General features: G+C 32.3%; 1 protein-coding gene across 1 annotated transcript; it reads right to left on the reverse strand.

Annotated features, from left to right (window-relative positions):
• Nucleotides 1-326: 326 nt before the first annotated feature.
• LOC140444291 (ejaculatory bulb-specific protein 3-like) lies at nucleotides 327-7,711 on the reverse strand. Its single transcript, XM_072536041.1, has 2 exons — nucleotides 7,473-7,711; nucleotides 327-463 (listed from the first exon to the last, which is right to left on the reverse strand). The coding sequence occupies exons 1-2, from the start codon at nucleotides 7,660-7,662 to the stop codon at nucleotides 327-329; spliced, it is 327 nt and encodes a 108-aa protein (XP_072392142.1). The 5' UTR covers nucleotides 7,663-7,711.
• Between the last annotated feature and the right edge of the window lie 15,572 nt (nucleotides 7,712-23,283).

The following is a 23,283-nucleotide window of genomic DNA, read 5'->3' on the forward strand; positions in this document are numbered from 1 at the left end:
ATACTGTAAGCGATAATGCTGTATGTGGTTAATAAGTTTCTAAGGAATTAAAACTTTTATTCAAATTAGATTAGAGGATATTGAACTTTATATACATGGTAGGAAAGTGTAATCCTACTAAAAAATGAACTTATCAGCAACTTCCAATAACCTTTAAAACTCTTTATAACTCTTTAAAACTCCTTCAATTTAATTTCATGATTTTATAATTCATTTACCTTTAGTTCTCGAGATATTTCTAATTGGCCGTTTATCTGCCGCACCCTGTATATTTTTTTCTTGTTTTTGGCCTTTCTCTCTTATTTCTTTAACTATAAATATTTGATTCAGTGTGCTTCATATTCAGTCACCTTCCTCTTTATTTGTTTTAAAAATTTCTTTTTCAGGTTTTCCCAGATCTGGAATTTCTTTTCTTGGTTGATTCTCCTTTTCCCGTCGGCTACTCCATGGGATATCCAGGTGCCTTTGTGTATATTTTTGTGAGAAAATAAGTTAAAGCTAATGACCATGTTTTAACTAGCTACAAAAGCAATAAGACATTGGCCGTTTTCATTCCTGATCAAAGATAACCACGTCTGTAAAAAATAAAAATAATGGTTCTAACCGATAAATGTTCACATGGCCTAAGAAAACAAATGACTTTAACGATAGCTTGAAGTACCAAAGTACTTACAAATAACTGCATATAGTATACGACGCAGCCAAGAAACTTAAAACGATTCATTCTATGAACAAATTAGGGAGAAATACATGAGCAAACACTTTAAATGTAATCGAATGAACTATCTTACAAGTAAAGTCGTCCCAAGAACGCAACTTAACAACATTGGCAATATCATTTTAAAGTCGTCTACTTTAAAATGTATAATGTATGTCTGAATTGTCAATATAAATGAGTCAGATAAAATTAAATTATTCGAAGAATTTTCCACCAAGTAACAAAAAAACAAAATTTGTTTAATTTACTAATGTTTGTATTTTGAGAACGATTTCCGAAGTGGAAATTGAAACGTCAATAAACATACTTTAACCTTTAATTGTGGCTTATTCCCATTTAAATAGTAATTACTATAACATGCCACAAGAAAATAGCTTCATAACAATAGTTTTTTGAAATAAGTGGAAGGAGAATTCCTGTATGCAAAGCATGTTTTGGTGCAACTCTAGATGAGAAACCAAGATTTATACGTACTGTTATAAGCAAAAAAAACTCAAGTGTATCAGGAATTCAAGCTCAGACGCAAGAGGACACAACCCACCACCACAAACAAAGACGCCAGAAGAGATGAAAGGTATTAAAAATCATAATACTTTCATTCCCATCGTATGAAAGTCATTACACTAGACGTACTAACGACAAGAATCTCATCTTGACCTACGAATTATGTACGACCTATACTGCTAAGACAAGGAAAATCCAGTTAGTCGAAAAATTTATGAGAAAACTTTCCGATCACTAAATTTATCATTTAAGAAACCTAAACAGGATACATGCTACACATGCGATTTATTGAACGTGAAAATAAAGACGGCAGTTAGTGATCATGACAAAGCTGCCCTTACAGTTCAACGAGAAGACCATCACTCCAGTGCAGATAAGGCATATAATATAAAAAAATTCGACAAAGAAGAATCAAAAACAAGTCACGAAAAAGCATATTATACGTTTGACCTACAGCAATGTTTACCAACACCTTTTCTTGGATTTTCCGTTGTGTTTTATAAAAGGCAGTTATGGACATACAATCTCACTATTCATGATGGAGCTTCAGGGAAATCCAAACATTACATGTGGCATGAATGCATAGCTCGTCGCGGAGGAAATAAAATAGCGTCATGCCTATATCACTTCTTAAAAAATTATCTATCACTCTCAGTAAAGTAGGGACAAATCAAGGGATAGATTTCCCGGTAAGTCTATCTAAGGATGTGACAGTTTTCCAGGCGGAAATAACTGCAATCCATCACTGCGTGGAAGAAATAGAAAGGCAGGAAAGAACGTTCTGTTCAGTTGCTATCTTCACAGATAGTCAGGCAGCTCTTAAGGCACTCAATTCTGTAGAGGTCAATTCTAAGCTAGTATGGGATTGCGTGTGTGCCCTAAATAAACTAGGAGACCGTAGCAAGGTTACGGTAGCCTGGGTACCGGGGCACGAGGGTCATAAGGGCAATGAAAAAGCAGATGAAATGGCCAAACAAGGCTCATCATTGCCATTCATTGGACCGGAACCCTTCTGCGGAGTTGCTAAATCAGTAACAAGAACGGCTACAAGGAGGTGGGTAGCTCGCAAATCTCTGGAATGGTGGAGGAATTCACCAGGACAAAGACAGGCGAAACAGTTCATTACAGAACATTCGCCAAAATTTACGGCAGACCTAATAAGCAAAGACAGGAAAACAGTCAAGGTCATAGTAGGTCTTCTAACAGGGCACTGTAAGCTGAATAGGCACTTGAAGCTGATGGGATTATCAGATGATGACCTGTGCAGATTCTGTCACCTCGAAGAAGAAACAGCAGAGTACATTTTATGTCAGTGTGACAGTCTGGCAAATGTGCGGTTCTTTGCATTAGGAGAAGAAAATCCACCGGCAAATAGCTACATGGAAGGTACAGTCTCGAAGCTACTAGACTTTATAAAAAGGGTCAGGCTAGAGAATGTTATCTAGGACTAGAGGACCACAATAGATCTGAAAAGGTCGCAGTGGAATAGGCCGAAAGGCCACCTCTCTTAATCTAATCTCAGTAAAGTTCGTAACGTTTTATTCCGATACCTGTGGTGGTCAGAACAAAAATTCTCATTTGTCAGCGATGTTTTTGAAATTTATAGAGGAATCCACCATTTTACAGATTATTAACCACAAGTTCTTAATTCCTGGGCACACACATATGGAGTGTGACATAGAACAAGCCCTAATAGAAAAACAAAAGAAAAAAAGTGAAATTCCAATATACCATCCACATGACTGGTTGCAGCTTGTTTGATTCACGGGGAGAAAGAAAAAATTTGAGGTGTGTGAAATGAAGCAAGAACTTTTATAACTTTTCCAAACTCTTCAATGACCAGCTAGTTATGAAGAAAAAGAATGAAAATGGTTTGGCATTCAAGTGGCATGATGTGAAGTGGTTGCAATATGATGTTAACGAGCCAAGGAAAATCAAATATAAAAAAAAAACCTAACTGATGATACCTTTGATGTGATTAACTATAGATGTCGTGGAAAATTTTCAACTCTCTCTGTATCTCACAGACATGATTCACAACTACTTATATCTAAAGAGAAAAAGGGAGATTTAATTTCAATTATTAATTTGATACCGCCTATTTTCCACGAATTTTATAATAATATATTGACATGTGACAATATTCCATATGAAGACCCTGATCTTCAAGATGAAACATATCCACTTTAGTGACATGTCCGTGTGTGTTTTAGTTTTTTAATGTAATTTAGTTTATCTACTTATTTCAACTATATGTAAGTACCTATAAATTTCAAATTTTTATAATGTTTTGCTTCTAAATGGTTTTTAATAAATATGTATTTCTTGACTGAGTGTTTTATTACCAAGCTATACAATACAACTTTGACCGGTAGAAAAGTCACAAGTCACAAAAATACCTACAATATTAAAATGTATCGAGATTACATACTAGAGTTTCGATTTAGGAAAAAATAAATAAACTGTAAAGGTCTCTCCTATAAAAGTTGCATTTTGGACTTGTGTCTATTGTACAGCCCTAAATAGATATATGAGTCAGATACACTTAAATTATTAGAAAAATTTTTCACCAGGTAACAAAAAACAAAATTTGTTTAATTTATTTTTGGTTGTATTTTGAGAAGGATTTTCGAAGTGGAAATTGAAACGTCAATAAATAAACTTTAATTGTAGCTTATCCCCATTAAAACAGTAATTAGTATATAGCCCAGTCTGGTTAAAAAAAAGGTGGAAAAATGTTTCGCAGATATTTGAAGCTTTTAAGACATAGGTGGGGGATACTAGATGATGAATAGATGAAAAGATACTCCTAGTTTTACCTTGTGTTTTTTTTAAGCAATAATTTATGGTTACAATTTTATTTTTTGTCTATAAATTTTTTCCCTTATATTTTAAATAAACAATATTTATGTCATTTTTTTATGTCAAGAATATCTTTATTTTCCCGTTGTTTTAATTAAAATTGATAAATAATTTACAGAGATATTTGCAAAAAAGCAGTTTTTTTGCACTAATTTATAAATTTTATTAATTTTTTTATTAACAAAATAAAATGGTATTAATACATTTAAACATCAAGGAAGTACCATCTTTTAGATTTGTGCGAAATTTCCCCCCGATCAGTCAAATATTTTATTAAGTTATTTAATTTGTTTATCCCTGAGGCTAATTATTTAAACTATTGAGCTTGCCCTATGCATGATGCTAGACACATTCAGCAAATTTCATAGGATTCTTTAAGACTTAGACTATCTCAGAAGTTAAATGTATATTGAGTTTTCATCGAAATTATTTACAAAATAAACTTTTGAAAAAGGGGTGTGTTTTTTACTTATAAACAATTGTAATAACTTCTACATTTTTCAAGCTACAGACTTGTGCGTACAACCATTGGATAGCTGGTAAAAAAGCTCCCACTAAAAAATAAAAAACCTTCTATGACCAATAGCAACGAAGTTAGTGACTATTTTTAAAAAAATCATATCTCCATTGTTTATAAACATTAAGAAGTAAAATTTGCACAAATTTTGAATGAAAATCTAAACTTTATATTGAAACTTATAGCTATAAAATTTATCTAATTTTTCTAAACGACGGTACTTTCGAAAGATCGACATAAGAAAGTGGAGAGGATATCTGTTTCAGCTCCGTTTTTTTTTTTTCGGCATCGGAACTTCAAATTGCAACACGCTTCCTTTACAGCTGCAAGCCTCTTTTTTCTGAATAACTACATAGTTTTCACTGGCCGGAAAATATGGGAAAACTCACCCTAAATACTTACTTTTTTTTAATTTGTTTGAATAGTCTGTCGCAGTATTAATAATGGTGACATAATTTTCACCCCCCATAAATCTCGGAAAATCCCGGAAAATCAACATATGTTTTTTCATTTTATATCAATGATGTAATAATACTTATATATTTTATAAATTAAATTTCAGGTAATTTTTTACACATTATATTATAATATTCCTTATATTAATTATAATTGTTTGTATTTTTATTATTAACAATATTGATTTTTATTCTATTTTTCTTACAAATATGATATACAATATTAATCTAATCTGCCTTACTGCTTTGATAAAATAAGTCGATTTTTTCATCACTTGCCTTATTAAATTTTGCAATGTTTATTGAACTTTACTTTTTTTATTTTCTTTACATACATTGGTTTAAAAGTTAAAATTTGGTTCATTTATTCGACTTCACTGTCAGGTCTGAACCTTTTTGTTGCAGGTTGTCTTCACTTATTAAGTCAGTCTTTTCATACATTAACATATTAATGGGCGATCTTAATGCCAAGGTGGGTCAAGGTAAGGTAGGAGAACAAGTAGGAAAATATGGGCTTGGAAACAGAAATGACAGAGGAGATCGATTGATTCAATTTTGCCAAAGTGAAGACTTCGTAATAACAAATACCTTTTTCAAATTACCTCCTCGACGGTTATATACATGGACATCTCCACAACATACCAAAGAAAAAATAGTGAGAAATCAAATAGACTACATTATGATAGCAAGGAGGTATCATAATGCTGTTAAATGTACTAAGACGTACCCAGGAGCTGATATAGGCTCAGATCATAACCCGGTAGTTACTGTAATAGAGGCGAGACCAAAAAAGATTGGAAGACCACACAGAAAGGCACTAGATTTAAATAAACTTGGAAACAAAAATATACGACAAGAAACAGGAGAATAAATAAATGAAAACCTTCGTTCAGTGCAGCAACAAATTAACGATACAAACAACGTTAACCAAAAATTAAAGTACATAAATACAGCTATACAAATAGCAGGAAAGAAACATCTTACAAAAACAACAACAAAGAATAAGGGGTGGATGACACAAGATATACTAGACTTGATGGAAATCTTATTGTAGATCTAGAGAATAAAATAAAAAGATGGACAGAATACCTGAATGAATTATTTGAAGACGATAGAAACAACTTAACTCAGATAATCAATGCAACTGGGCCAGACATATTGAAAGAAGAAGTAGAATACGCAATAAGAAACGCTAAAAATGGAAAAGCAAATGGACCTGATGAAATTCCTACAGAACTGTTGAAGCTTTTGAATGATAAATCCGTAACCATAATATTAAATTTTGCAGCGAGGAGCTAAAACTGTTTCCCCTCCACTTTCCTATGTCGATCTTTCGAAAGTAACTTCGTTTCGAAAGGTTTTAAGTTTCGAGAAATTGGATGAATTTTATAGCTATAAAATTCAATATAAAATTTAGATTTTCATTCAAAATTTGTGCAAATTTTACTTCTTAATGTTTATAAACAATGGAGATATAATTAACAAAAAAATTGTCGCTAACTTCGTTCCTATTGTTCATAGAAGGTTTATTTTTTTTGTTAAATGTGAGTTTTTTTACCAGCTATCTAATGGTTGTACGTACAAGTCAGTAGCTTGAAAAATATAGAAGTTATTACAATTGTTTATAAGTAAAAAACAAACCCCTTTTTCAAACGTTTATGTTGTAAATAATTTCGATGAAAACTCAATATTCATTTAACTTCTAAGATAGTATAAGTCTTAAAGAATCCTACGAAATTTGTTAAATTTGTCTAGCATAATTAATAGGGCAAGCTCAATGGTTTAAATAATTAGTCCCAGGGATAAACAAATTGAATAACTTTTAAACTATTTGACCGATCGGGGGTAAATTTCGCACAAATTTAAAGGACGGTAATTCCTCAATGTTGAAATGTATTAATACCATTTTATTTTGTTAATAAAAAAATTTATTAAATTTATAAATTAGTGCAAAAAAACTGCTTTTTTGCAAATATCTCCGTAAATTATTTATCAATTTTAACTGAAAAAACAGGAAAATAAAGATATTCTTGATATAAAAAAATGGTATAAATATTGTTTATTTAAATTATAAGGGAAAAAACTTATAGATAAAAAATCAAATTCTGACCATAAATTATTGTAAAAAAAAACGCAAGGTAAAAATCGGATCATCTTTTTATCTATTCGTCATCTAGTAACCCCACCTATGTCTTAAAAGCTTCAGATATCTGCGAAACATTTTGCCGTGAAATCGATGATTTTTGTATAACCAGACTGGGCTAATAAGATTCCACAAGAAAATAGCTTCAGAACAATATAAATTTAATTCATAATCTATTAACGGCAAAAAATTTTAATGTTGATAGATTATTAATAAATGTATAACAAATAACACAAAAAACCATTTTGAAAATGTCAAGACTGATCAACTTACTTTTTAGTTCCTTTCCATCTGCATTACACGGTCCTTCATCCATAAGACAATTAAAGTAATTTTTAAGTAAGCGTTCACTTTTTATAATTGCATCTATATCTACATTATCGTATTTGGTTGTATACTTTTGATTTGCAACACAAACTGCAATTATTATCGAAGCAAGACCCAATGCAAATAAAGACTTCATGGTGACGGTAGTGCTAATAATTTTTAACTAGAATTTCTCTTTTTTGCATTGTTGTATATATAGCCTGAGTTTAATTTTACATCATCAATAAATGCTAGGAAAAGCTATTACCGATGCATCAGTCACTGCAGTTCATTATTATTACATATTTTATGTCTTTATTTGCTTATTCAATTTACTAAAATATTAATTTTATTATAGCTATATCTATTTAACAACTCATTTAGTTGGTGGCATTTTAAAATCATAAGAACTTAGTGTTAAAAAGAAAACTGTAAACATTTAAATTATATATACAGAATAATATTAATAATATTTCATGTATGAGTTTTTGTCAGTTCTTCTTTCAGGCGAATCTCGCGGCTTTCTCGCGGCGAATGCAGGATACTTTATGGGCATTCGTAGCACCGATACCCAGAGGGTAGCAGAGATACTTGCTGTGGAACAAAAACTGACACCTGGCAGTAGGTATAAAATGCAAACCCATGAAAATAGTGAATTATAAATTATGTTTAGGGTCCCTGGGGATCGCCAGGGCACATCTGGAGTTGGCGCTGGACGTGACAGCATGCGGGACGTCGGTGACAGGGTGTTGAAGAGGCGGGCCCCTGTCATACAATTAGCTACAGCCTTACGACCAGAAGAACCACAAGTAAACCAAACAACAACAAGAGTTTCACTCGCTGAAGGTGCTGAGCTGGAACATCAGCCGGCGTTCACTCAAGCGGGACGACCGAGGAAGCCGATGAAATGGACTGTATCTATAAACGAAAACATTTTGCGCTTTTAATACAAGGTGATGAACCTTGGTCGAAAAACAATCGGCTGTCGTCAACATCTGTATGCCGAGTTTTGCAAGTAGTACCCAGAGATTCAGGTATCTGAACAGGGAATAGCAGATCAATACCGGGTAATTAAAAGAAATAATCTTATTCCAGATACTATACGCGATACCATCAGAAGCAAAATCGAACAGGAGATTTATAACACAGAGCTAGTTGCAGATCAAATACACAATGAAATTCCTAATGAGCAGACTCCTGAACCTTCATTACCTGAAACTCAACCTGGTAATACGCAGCAGGACAACAGCTAGTTGCACGATAGCCTGGTATGTAAAATGGCAAGTGTCGTACAAGAGTTTAATGGGACAAACTCACTTAGCAGACAACCGCTACCAAAAATAAACTCTTGTAAGAAATTAGGTGCGCTGTTACAAATTGTGAATACTGAATTTCTACCCAATTATATCGTAGAAGTCCATACATGAAAATATTTGCATATGCTGATTTACTGTCCAGCAACAGATATTGTTAATGTTATCATCACCATTAAGATTAGAGGACGATGAGGTAATAATATCGGAAGGACTAAAAACAGAATTGCACCCTGGGAAAAACGACTGCTGACAAAAATTGAAATATTGCCAAGGAATATTGGACAAATTAGTCCAATAGACCTGTAAGAAGTCAAAAAGTAATTAAAAGAGCTGAAGAAATAATTATGAATACTCCAAGATATTCACAACATGATCCAGAAACCAACAAAACTCAACACTGCCTGGATACATTAAAACAAAAACTCTCCATTTATTCACGTCGCCTAATTAGATACAAAGTTAGTAACAACCGGAAATGCGACAATATACTTTTTGAGCATGCAGAGAAGGATTTCTATAGGCAACTGAACTCCACTGTAGAAAATAAAAATAAATCCTACCCAAGCCAAGAAGAAATTCTTGACTTTGGAGAAACCAACTTTTGAAGCGAACCACTCCTAACAACAATGCTGGATGGATTAAAGACACGACGAACAACTATCAACACTACAATAATATTCCTTATAAACCATTCATCACTGAAGAAGTCTCGAACATTATCAGAGATTAATTTATAACTGGAAATATTTTAGACCAGACGGAGTTAAAAACTTTTGGCTTAAGTTCAGCTTTGGAGTATTCGTGAGCTTTTAAGAGTATTAATTATTCATGTTATTTTAAATCCGCAGGAAATACCACCATTTCTTACTCAGGGAACCATTTATCTAATACCGAAGGATCAAAATAACACATAAGAACTAGCCAAATACCGCCCAATTACTTGTCTTACAACTTTGTACAAATTGTTTACATCCTGTGTAGCCCAGCGTATCTACCAACACTGTTCTCTAAACAATATCATAGAACCTCAACAGAAAGGATGCGCTAAGGGTCCCATGGGCTGCAAAGAACAATTTAAAATCGACTGTCATTTCTAATCAGGCGTACATAAAAAAAATGAAACTTTTTACTGCCTTTATTGACTACAAGAAGGCCTTTGATTCAGTACCGCATGAATGGATATATTGAAAATATATAAAGTCAATGATAGTATGGCGACCTTTTTAAAGGTCTTCAACATCAACTTCAAATACACCAAGGGGACTCATTGAGTCCACTTTGGTTCTGGTTAGCGATAGCACTTTCAAGGTACGGAGAAATTTTGTATATTTTGTCTGAACTATCTATGTTTAGGTTATCGTTAAATTGAAGGAATCTTATAATGGTTTTAAATTGGTTACGACATTGGTTACGACGCATGTTACTTGAAATCAGTATGTTTTTAACGTCATCAGATTCTTCCCACTACATGCGTCTTCTTTGATTCGTGCTGTAGTAATTAACTAGTGAAATCTCTATAAAGGCTTTTAACTCGTTTACTTCAAATTCTAAAGTAGTACCGTTTTGAAGGACATAACGAACTGTCCCCTTAACAATATTTGTTAAAAGCTCTTCATTGAAAAAAAATCAAAGATCTGTAAATCAGTGAGTGGTCGTGAATCTCTTCTTCTTGAACTTGTGTCACACTTTGAAAAACTGCCTTTTTTTCATATAGATTTATATTTTCTTCGTCGATCCTTATTTCTTCTTCCTAATGAATTACAGCTTCTGATTAAGCATCCAGCATATTTTTGTTTAGGTTATTGAATGTTCCTCCACAGTCATCATCTCCACTTTATCAGTGGAGTCAGAAGGTGCTAGGAAAACATTTGCAATAGAAGCCGACTCCGGTTCGATTTTTCCAGCATGGACATAATAATTTTATGTGCCGAAACGACCGAAACTGGTTGAGCCAAGTTGATTTGACATCTTATTCCTACCTTCTAGAACAAAAATAATTTTATGTACTAATAATATGCCTTGTGTCTTCTGTTGCAAAACGCAAAACTGATAATTGGGCAGTTGTACCAACTACCACAGATAAAATGACCACAGAAATAAACCACTTACTTAATAGATATATCTTTTTTAATGATTTAACAATACGTTGATACCAAAAACCAAATTTTTATCCAGTTAATTTATACACAAACGCTTACTACTAACTAAAAACACGTGACACAGAAGTCAAAATTAATCTACAACTTTCAATATACCATCTGTTAATAGAAACCTTAAAATTACCAATAAAACATACAAAAAAATAAGGGACTGCATAAGTCATGTCATTTTCCAAAAGATGACACCATAGTGGGCTATGTCAACTGTTGCGAAAACGCAACGCTGGGCATTAAAGGGTTGAGGAGTCACACACCCTCATATATTTTTTATGATATCTAGATATAGTGTATTTTTCTTACTCTACCATTTAAGTCACGTATATATAAGACTGACAAAGCAACATCAACTATTGAACTTATGGAACACACGTAACCAATTAAAATAAACAAAACAGGAGATACGACACCACTTAAACTATTCACTCAACCGCTAAAAGATATATTCGATAAACTGCATTATGACAATTGGGGTATTAACATAGACGGGCAATATTTGAGTCACCTGCGATATGCTTATACTATTGTATTAATAACGAAGAACTAAATAGAGAATGGACAAAGGTAGAATCGAAAAAGTAGCAAAAACGAAAATATCCATAGGGAGACAAGTGCTAAACATCAAACTAATAGATGTGAAAAAGAAAATGAATAGATCCGGAACATGATTAAAGTAAGGGATATCTCAACGCAAGTAGCAAAACTTGTTGCGTAAGGTAAAAAGACGAGGGACGAAATAAGATACTGATACACAGGAGACCGTGGAAGCTCAAACGAAAAAAAAAAAAAAACAGTGAATGAACTGAAAAAAGACACTGCAGGAAAATTAATGCAAACTGTCTATGGCAGAGTGTCGCGGAAAAAAGAAAAGGAGCTTTATATCTAACAATGATTATATAGTACTGTTTAGATAGATATAAAAATATATAAGGTATATATTTTATCTATGGGTCAATTTGTTCAATTATTTTTCGTTCATGTTTTCCTTCTAATAAAACACGAGGAACCATATGTCCATGCTAAATAAATCTACTCTTTTTCCAGGACTACTCATAATTAGACTTAGGCAAATATTATGTAAATTGTATATTTTGCATATAATTCATAAAAAATGCAAAAATGTCAAATTTTGCATATTTTTATAAAAGTGGGCATAAAATTGGGTGTTAAGTATATATTTTTATATTCAAACTTACAGAGAGCATGAAAATGCCAATATTTAATTCTGTTTTATAATCACTTGGTATTCAAATTCTTGGTATAGTAACTAATAACAGACAGCGGCTTATATTTTTGTCACGTTTTGTCCAGGAATTAGGGGTTTGTGTTTGCCAGTTTATGTCTCTAGGTAAAAATTTTTATTTTGAAGGTCAGTTTTACTTTTTTTCACTTTTGTTGTAAAATTGGAGGCGTAAACAACGTGTATTTCTAATTGTGAATAATTATTGTGCTTTGAAAATGCCGAAAATAAGCAATGTTTCAACTTGGATAAAACCTTACAAAGAGCTATCTATGGATATGGATAAAGTTTATTGCTCATGTTGTGGCAAAACCGTAAGTACATACGTATTATTTTTTATTTTATTTTAAAAATTTACACGGTGGTACAAACAAAGATTTTAAAATTGGAGATTATGTCTAAGAAAAGTACCGACACAAGGCTAGTTCGCAATAAATCGATGTATTTTTTCTTTTTTCAAGCATATTTTAAACTCCTTGTGATAAAAAATAGGATACCTATTTAAAATTCAAATCATTTAATAGTCTACTGAAAGGTTGCTAACATTTTTTTCTATCAATAGCATAGTTTGCTTTAATTTTGCTAAAAACAAAAACATATTATATATTGGACTCAATTAATTATTGTAAGTGCTTTTAATTTATGCTCACAGTATTTTTTCTTCAAAAGCCCCCAAAATATTTACAAGAGCCTCTTGTAAATATTTGGGGGTTCTTCCTTCTTACAAAGTTATTTCTTGACATTTTCAAGATTACTACACCGATTTTTATTTGATTTAATTTAAATATTTTAGTTGCTATGCGAAAACGGTTCATTTTTAGTTTATTTCTACAATCTTAGATTTTAAAAATGGATATAACTATAGAATATATTCTTTTTTAGGTTTCATCTGAAAAAAATTTTCAAATAGATCAGCATGTCAGAGCCGCGAAACATTCAGGTAAAATAGTAAAAATCACATCCAGTGAAAAATATCAACCTTCAGTGTTTAAGCGCTTTCAGTCAAGTTCCAAAAAACAAACCGAACAAAAAACTTTTAACGAAGACTTGTGTCGTACATTAATATCTTCTAATATACCGCTTTCAAAATCATCTAAGTACTGAAAACTTTAGCTATTTTTAAAAAAAATATTTTAAACAAAACAATCCCAGTGAGCGAACTCTAAATAGAAATAATGTCAATTTGTTATACTCCTTAGTTATCCACAACATAAAAGCCGAAAAAGGTAATAATTACTTTTACATATGTGTGGACGAGACCGCTGACTCGTCAGGAAGATACATTGTGCACTTATTGATTGGTGTACTTAGCGATGAAACCTTTTCAAAATCGTATTTAATTTCCTGTAAGCGAGTGGAAAAAAACCAACGCTCTAAATATCACGGTTTCTACAAGAAGCATTAGGTAAACTTGTTCCTTCCTGCTGCTGTGCCTAATGATAAATTATTGCTTATTTTATCTGATGCCGCACCATATATGGTGAAAGCAGGACAAAATTTAAAAATATTTTATCCAAACTTAATACGTGTCACTTGTTTAGCGCATGGAATAAACAGAGTTGCGGAGGAAGTAAGAAAAAATTTTCCACTAGTTAGTGTTTAATATCGAGTGTAATAAAGGTATTCCTGAAATTACCTGTATGAATACAATGTTACACAGATATGCTTCCTGCTGTTCCAATATCACCGCAACCCAGTTTAACACGTTGGGGAACATGTTGAGAGCAGCTAATTTCTATGCTGATCATTTTGTTGATTTAAAAAAAAAATAATTAACCTTTTAACGGATGATAGTTGCCAATCTTTATTGGAAGCTAAGCAAACCTTCGAAAATAACATCCTCCAACAGCAGCTGTCATTCATAAAATCAAATTCTAGTTTTGTCCAGCAAACTATAACTCAATTAGAATCTTCCAAATTATCATTGTTAGAGAGTATAGTTTTAATAAAAGAATTTGAGACATTGTGTCAAAACGTTTAAGGTAAGTACTAGTAAAAAGGAAATTTTCCAAAAATTTAAAGTAACCATGGAAAAAAATAGTGGTCACCAGGTTCTTTCTGAAGTGGTTCAAGTACTAGCTGGGACATTTTCCGAACCACTTAATTTAGAACCATCTATTATAGTATATTTAAAAAATGCCCCAGTTACATCAGTTGATGTCGAAAGAAGTTTTTTTATTTACACATATAAATATATATTCAGATAGAAGCCATAAGTTTTTATTAGAAAATTTTGAACATCATTCGATAATTTATTGTTACATACCACAATTCAAAATAATATTTATATGGTAAAATAATTGTATATGTTATGTATTTGTAACATTGTAAGTATTTTTCTAAAAAAAAATTACTGTAAATATTTTTTATTACATGTATATTTTCTAGATATATGCATATTTTGCATAAAATACTGCATATTTTGCATAAAATACTGCATATTTTTGCATAAAATACTGCATATTTATGCGCATATTTCATACTTTTCTATTTGCATACTTGCCCAAGTCTACTCATAATATTGTTTAAGATTTTCTGATAAAATCTCAAGTTTAATCCTTACATTTATAATTTAAGCTTTGTTGACTCACCCTGTAAGTATTAAACCATTTTTGTAAAACTATGTACATCTTTATAAAAAGTATAAATTATACCCACTAAATATCTTACAAAAAAATGATCATTTTGTCGCTTCCTTGCGACAATCATACGTCAATACTTACAAAAAAAAATAATTATTGCCAAATTTTGTGTTAGCCTAAATACTTGATGACTTTAACATTGTCTAGATGTTTTTAAAATTGTTTATGTAATGGTAGGTTGACAAAAGTATCTTTTAATAGTTGTTATATTTAATCATTTGTAACCATTTTAGATTGCGTTAGAGAGTAAAATGTTTAAGCTCTTTAGTACCAAATGTGCTGTCAAGGTGTAGGTATGTCAACAGTGTGTTTAAATTGATGATAAATACGGTACATATTGTACTGAACCTATTTTCTTATGACATATTAATACAATTAACTATGTTTACTGGGAATAAGCCATAATTTTATTTTAAATTTCCGAAATAAAAATTGAAACGCCAAATAGATTTTAGTCAAATTGTAGCCTATTTCTAGTAAAAATAGAAAAATTTGCGGTACATTAAAATATCAAAGTATTTTCAATTGTCGAAGAGATATTTGAAAAACAGTTATATACTATTTCATATAAGACACATTTTATTTAACATAATCCTATTCTTTTACAATTTCTTTTTTAAATGCCGTTTCCCAATCGAAGGTAAGATATAATCATAATCATCTTTACTCTATATACTACTGTTCTGAAGAGTTCTATTCAACTACATCTAAACCAGTCCCTTAAATTTTTCAACCATGACACTCTCTTTCTTTTTATACTCCTTCTTCCTTGTATATTTCCCTTTATTATAAATTTTAGCATTTCATATCGCTGTCCCTTCATTACGTGTCTCAGATATTATAAATTTCTTATTTTTATTGTATTTTTTATTTCATATTCTTCACTCATTTCTCACAGAATTTCCGTGTTCGTTTTCTTTTGTGTCCATGCTATTTTAAGTATACTTCTGTAATACCACATTTCAAATGACTGTAACTTATTTATGTGCTCTTGCTTCAGTGTCCAGCTTTGTCCATATTGTGGTATCGAAAACACGTAACATCTCAGAGCTCTTACTCTCAATTCTAATGTAAGGTCTTTATTGTAGAGAACAATTTTTGTTTTTACATACGCATTTCTTGCTATATCTATTCTGGCCCTTATTTTGGTTGTTTGATCATTATTTTCTAAAATCCAGGTTCCCAGTTATTTGCATTTTTCTACCCTTTCTATCGATACCTCTTCCAAATGTATGTTTATTTGTATATCATCTAAAGACGATGTCATCTGCAAGTCGCAAATGACTGAGCTTCTCTCTATTTATCGTTGCTCGATGCAACGATAAATAGAGAGAAGCTCTATGCTCGTTCAGATGTCACTTCTTGCAAGTATGTTCTAAAATCGTCTTGAATAGCTTTGGAGAGACAGTGTCTCCTTGCCGTACTCCTCGCTGTATACAGAATTTATTTGTTTCTTGTTCAGGTTCAGATAGTATTACGCTAGCTGCTGCAGTTTGGTAGATATATTTAATTATGTTAGTGTAGCGATGGTCTAATCGTCATTCTGCCAATGCTTCTATCATTTTCTGATGGATTATGGTTTCGAATGCTTTCTCGTAGTAGACAAATATCAGAGCCAATGGTTTGTTGTATTCTCTATCAGGTTCTTTATCACTAATAAGTAGTTGTTAGTGCTGTATTCCGATCTAAATTCAGCTTTTTCTCTAGGCTCATAGAAGTCTAATGCGTCCAGCCTTTTTTTGATATATTTTGTGTAAAGTTTTTATATGCTGTTGTTCGTGTAATAAAATAATGACTGCATTGTTCCATTGAGAAGAAGTTTTTCCTTGATAGGTGCATTTGGTGAAAACTTTTTTTCAAAATCTGGATAATTCTATTTCCACCTAATTTGATCGCTTTGATCACTACTCCGTCATCGCCAGGGGATTTGTTATTTTTCATTTCTAAAAGTGGCGTTTTGATTTCGTATGAAGTTTTTTCTGCCATTAATTCTAATTCCTAGTTTGTGATTTTGGGCAGGGGCTCATCTTGCTTTTCGCCGGTGCTCTTATACATTTCGCGATAAAAGGTTTCGTCAACCTCGAGGATTTTGGTTCTATCAGTAGGAATGTTTTCGTCTGTGTTTTTTATTTAGTACATATTTTTGTTGCCTATGTTGTTCGTATTTAGCCTCAAAACTTTAAAACTTTTGTTTTCTTGAATTATTTTAGTTATTTCTCTTACCTCTTTTCGGATTAACCAGTGGTTATTTTTATTTCTTCATTGTTAAGTAGTTGGAGCCGTATTTTTGCATCAACTGTCTTACTTTACCTATTAGCTCGTTGGTATTTTGGCTTAGTTTTTCTGTGTGGATCAGAACGGTCGGGCAGCACTTTCTTTCCGTTTCTTTTAGAGCCTTTGTCAGGCTATCATTTGCTTGATCTACATCTTCTATTTTATTTCTTTTTTTTTTGTTTTTAGGATAATCTTTGTTCTTTTCAATTTGACATTTAAGCTTGACTCCTTCTTCTTCTTCTTCGGCTTTTCCCATTATGAGTTCGCCGTTTTCGTCCTCCATAGCACTCTATTCTCCCAGTCACCTTCTCTGAGATCTCTATCTATCATAGCATTTCCGACGTATGTTTTCCATCTTGTAGCAGGTCTTCCTCTCCGTCTTTTTCCCGGCGGGTCCCAGTTTAATATTCTTTTCGGCCACCTATGCTCTGACATTCTTTGTACATGCCCGTACCACTGCAGGGCTCTGTTTTCCAACTTTTTTGTAATTGAGCATTTTACTTCCATTCTGTTCCATATTTCCTCCGTTCTTATTCTATCCGCTCTTGTGATTTGTAGAAATCTTCTCATAAAGTCCAGTTTAACTGTTCTTATTTTATTTCGTATTGTTGTTGTCATTGGCCATACTTCCGCTCGATATAGGGTAATATACATCACTATGCTTTGAAAGATCCTCTTTTTGTTTTCTTTGGTTAGAGTGTTGTTCCATATCACTCCATGAAGTGCTCTTGTGGCTTGTTTTTCCCGTGCTATTTTCATTTCTATATCTTTCATACAAGTACCATCTCGGCTAATCATTGACCCTAAATACTTAAAAGCCTTATATCTCTTAATAGTGCCTGCTTCTAAACTTAAGTCCAAATCTGCAACCTCGGGTCCAATACATAAGTATTCGGTCTTGCACATATTTATCTTGAGTCCCCAAAGTTCATATTCTTCCTTTATTTTCCTTATTATATATTCCATATCCTCCCTGTCTTGTGCAAAAATGACTTGATCATCTGCGAAAAGTAGTGAATGTAATATATTCTCTTGTACTGGTATGCCCATTATTCCGCATTTTCTATACCATCTTTTCAAAGCCTGATCTATATATATATGTTAAAAAGTGTAGATGAGAGACCACATCCCTGTTTGAGGCCTTTTGTTGCGGTGATTGTTTTTGTTATTTCATTACCTAACTTTATTTGCACTTGTGTTTCTTTATACAGTCTTTGTGTTATATTCACCCATTTCTCTCTAACGCGCATTCTTCTCATTGCTTCCCATAGTTGTTTCCTGGGCACCTTTGACTTGACTTCAGCTCGGATTAATCTGTGGTCGCTTCCTATTAAAAATTTGTTGAATACTTCGATATTGACTACTTTGATTGAGTACTTTGATTATTTATTTTCTGTTTGTTATGATATTATCTATTTCTTTTTTGACACTGACCACATTTTTGATTCCAAATAAAGTAAAGGTTTGTTATTATTCTTTGTGCTATTACATTAAAAGCAAATAACGCTTCTCTGGTTTCTAGTCTGTTTCTGAATCCAAACAGACTATTATTTATTATTTCTTCTTTCAGTTGTTTATTTATATGACCATGACTGTATTATTTCCATATATAATTTCAGAGCATTCGAGACTTATTAATGATATTGTTCTGTATTCACTGCAGTCTTTAGCGTTTGTATTTTTTAGGTACAGCGTAAAAGGTGGACAGTACCCATTGTTTAGGTATATGTCCTGTTTTATATATTGTGTTAAAGAAGTCTACCATAATGTCTAAGGTTTTCTAAGTTTTGGGGTTTTATCTGTCATTCATCAGTATTGATCAGCATTTATCTTCTAATATTATTGACGCAGATTCTTGAGTCATAAGGATATTCTACCTCGTCCATGTTTGCTTCAGATTATTAACAGGAGCAGGTTATATGTAGTATTTTACGTAACGGTGCAAAATGTACTAGTTTTATTTTCTTCATGGTATTAACATTTCATTCGTTTATGTATATGGCCAATATATACATTCGTTTTTCTGGCAGTCCACTAAATGTTTAGCATACTTCTGTATTTCCCACGCTTTTAATCTTGTGCACATGTCATCTAATCAAATATACGCTTTAGTATCCTACAAAAAACCCCATATCACGTCTTCTTAATATTTTCTAGATTTCAGAAATGCCTGTCTCGCCTGCTTTATTCTAGATCTGACTTTTGGGTGTTGTCGCACTGTTCGTCGATTCTATCGTGATTGCTATTAGGCTCCCAATGCTTGCTCACTACCATATATTTTGTCTTTTTAACTAATTTATTTTAAATTAAATTTTAAGCCAAATTTGTTTACTTTTGATTGCCACCAAAGTTTGACATTATTGTATTATAGTTTCACCAACCAACAACAATTGTAATATCTTTTTTTCTCTTTCTATAGTAGTTAAGTAACTGGTTAACGTTTGGACCTAAGGATGCGCTGAAATCGGTTGTCTTAGTCATAGTAATAATCCAAATGTTGGTACGCTTTTTTATTTTTCTTTTCAACTTTTGAAAATGGACGTTTTTAATCAATTCATAATTTTAACTTTCTGTACTATCTCATACTCTATAGGTCTATATAGGTTTATTTATTTCAACAAGTTTGAGCATTATTACAGTTATTAAGGCCAAAATATTTCGAGGATTTCTTAATGAAATTGTTTGTTTATTGTTTGTAAATTGTAAATTTTAATATTTGTTACCTAGTCAGATTCTAAAAGGACTTGTTATATTTTCGGCCGTTTTCTCTACATTTTCACAGAATATGCATATTGCTTTGTTCACTTTGTCCATTTTGTTGATATGATATCTCAGTGAACAGTGTCCTGTGATTACACAGTTTTTTGAAACTCAAACAATATATAATAATTTTGAGACCTATTGTTCTGTAATTACTGCTTTTTTTGCCCATTGTTAACTTGGCAGTACTGACTTTTCTATTTTTATAATTTTGTAGTAGTCTTCTTATTTGTCTGGTGCTTCTTAGTTAAAAACCATAACTATTTTTAATAATTGTAATCCCAATAAGGTGTCAAGTATCACCAGAAGTCATTATCAACGAAAATTCCTCTGATTTCCGCTAATGTTTTTTTAAAGTGTCGCTGATGCTCCGCTGATATATTGCATTTAAATTATCAAAGTGTCTTTAGAAGGTAATTTTTAGACACCATTGTAAAATCTTATTTTTTTTTTGTTTTCTACATATTATGATTTTACTTTCATAATTTTTCTCAATATATGTTTGAGATCCGTCGTCCTTTGATTTTTTCAAAACCCATGTTTAGCTGCATTGGACACTGTTGATTTTAACAGTTTTATATGGACTTATTTTTGCTTATTATACATATTTTGATATTATCTAGCGCTGTTAGATTTCTTTCTTTTCTGTTTCCTTCGTCGACCTTGTGTCCTTTATTATTAGTTTGTGCAATCAAATATACAAAACATGTCACTTTTTTATATCCCCTCATTGTTTATGATATAAATTTACTACAGAAAAGTTAATGATTCAAAAACTATGAAATAAAAATAACCGGACATCATTAAGAAGAATGCAACCAGAATATAGCCGCAAATGTCAACCTGAACCTGGAATCAAATATTTAGGTTTGGCAGTGTTGCCGTGTTCTTATAACCAATCAGGAAAGAAGCATGCGATATATATTAATTAATTAAACATACAGACGAGAGTAGAACTAAACAAACTTATTAAACGAGAACGATACCCAACCACCGATGTCCTATTTCAAAAACAAACGGAATACCAAAAAGAGCTAAGCACAAGACTAAAATCAGTAGAGACACTGAGACAAATGGATATAAACGGACTAGCCAATAAAATAAAAGTAACTGTAACAACATCGGTTAAGAAAATATGCTCAAACACGAAAACAGCCAAAACATCTAAACTTCAACCTAATACAATTAAATTACTAAAAGAAAGACGAAACAGAACAGATCGAACTTCGGACAGCTTCAAAAGTTTAAACAAAAACGCGAAGAAAGAAATTAGGAACGATCATAGAAACTATACTAACAATCTAATAAAAAATATAATACAAGATAACTGCAATATGAAATTACTCAAAGCAAAAAACTCAAACGGCACAAGAAAAATCATAGAAATAAAAAATGAGAAAAACGTCACCGTCCGAGACAGAAAGGAAAAAAAAACCGCGAGGCCATTGAAAAATTCTACACTAAATTATACTCGGCAAATACACAACCACAACAACGACGTACTGAACGAACAATAATTAACACCGGCTCAGAAGAAATACCGGACATAACCGACTATGAAATAAAAATGGCCCTAAATCAACTAAAAACGAATAAATGTCCGGGAGAGGATAAAATTACAGTCGAAATGTTGAAAATCGGTGGAAGAAAAATAGAACAGGTATTAAATATTTTATTTAATAAAGTAATTGATGAAGGAAAGATTCCTCAAGAATGGTACAACTCCGAAGTCATTTTACTATTCAAGAAAGGAGACAAAGCAAACATCGAGAATTACCGACCAATATCCTTGCTCTCACATCTGTATAAATTACTAACTAAAATCATAACCAACCGCCTAACACATAAGCTCGATTTCTATCAACCTATCGAGCAGGCTGGATTCAGAAAACATTTTAGTACCATAGACCACTTGCACACCGTAAGAACACTGATAGAAAAATGCACCGAGTATAATGTTCCAATTCATATGGCGTTCGTCGATTTCCATAAAGCATTCGATTCCATCGAATTATGGGCAGTGCTTGAATCTCTAGAAAATGCACGTATATATTCAAGATACACTAACATAATTAAAAACATATATGAAAATGCCACCATGCAGATAAAGCTGGACGAAAGCACAAAAACTAATCCCATAAGACTACAACGGAGAGTAAGACAAGGAGACACCATCTCTCCCAAACTATTTACCCTTGCTCTAGAAGACATTTTTAAGAAACTAGAATGGAACAATAAGGGTATCAACGTCGACGGATCATACTTAAACCACTTGCGATTCGCAGATGACATAGTTTTAATAGCCGATAATATCCAAGAACTAAATGATATGTTACAACGATTAAATGCAGTTTCAGGAGCGGTAGGCTTAAAAATGAACTACAGCAAAACAAAAATACTGAGCCGAGACCAGACAAATATAACAATACAAAATCATACCATAGAAAATGTTGAACATTATGTATATCTAGGTCATGTTATCAAACTAGGAAAAGCAAATCAAGATGCTGAAATTAAAAGCAGAACACAACTGGCATGGGGCGCTTTCGGCAAATTAGCATATATCTTGAAAAACACCTCCATTCCTGTAAACTTAAAGAAAAAGGTGCATAACACATGCATACTACCAGTTTGTACTTACGGCTTGGAGACAGTAGCCCTTACCAAAAAATCTGCTAAAAAATTAGAAACAACGCAAAGAGCAATGGAACGAATCATGCTTGGAATATCACTAAGAGACAAGATTAGAAACACCGAGATAAGACGTAGAACGAAGATTAGGGATATTGTGGAAGAAATTGCAAAAATGAAATGGCGCTGGGCAGGTCACGTAGCCCGATATAATGACAACAGGTGGACACGGAGAATTCTAGAATGGAGACCAAGGACGACAACAAGAAGCACGGGAAGACCTCAAAAAAGATGGGTAGATGACATAAGAACAGTGGCAGGCAAACAGTGGATTAGATTGGCGCAAGATAGAAAAAGATGGCAGCAATTGGGAGAGACCTACATTCAGGAGTGGATGGAAAATGGTTGACAAAGAAGAGAAGAAGAAATAAACATAAAAAAGAAACATAAAGTGGTAAAATAATGAGAGTGGACAAACACATTGTACAATTCCAAGTAAGTAACAGTAAGAAAACAGTACAATTTAGGTAAATTCCAAAATGATAAAGGAATGGTCTTCATATTTACATACATTTAGTAAACATCTGTGGCAATCTGTCAACTGGTTGTTTGATAATTGCAAAATCTATCCGCTAATATATCGAAAAGCAATTGCTAAAAAATTTCTATTAATTAACTGTAATTAATCTCGAAAGAAACAAATATGTACTTACCTGTTCTTGTTTAATCTAAATTAAAAAATGAAATCATAAAATAATA

This window comes from Diabrotica undecimpunctata, chromosome 6 (genome assembly GCF_040954645.1).
Source record: "Diabrotica undecimpunctata isolate CICGRU chromosome 6, icDiaUnde3, whole genome shotgun sequence".
NCBI lineage: Eukaryota > Metazoa > Arthropoda > Insecta > Coleoptera > Chrysomelidae > Diabrotica > Diabrotica undecimpunctata.

What these genes read in the sequence shown, in the direction of transcription:
- LOC140444291 (XM_072536041.1), bottom strand. Translation starts at nt 7,662, where the DNA reads ATGAAGTCTTTATTTGCATTGGGTCTTGCTTCGATAATAATTGCAGTT. An exon ending in AGATGGAAAGGAACTAAAAA is followed by an intron (nt 464 to 7,472) that starts GTAAGTTGATCA and finishes ATATACACAAAG; the next exon opens with GCACCTGGATATCCCATGGA.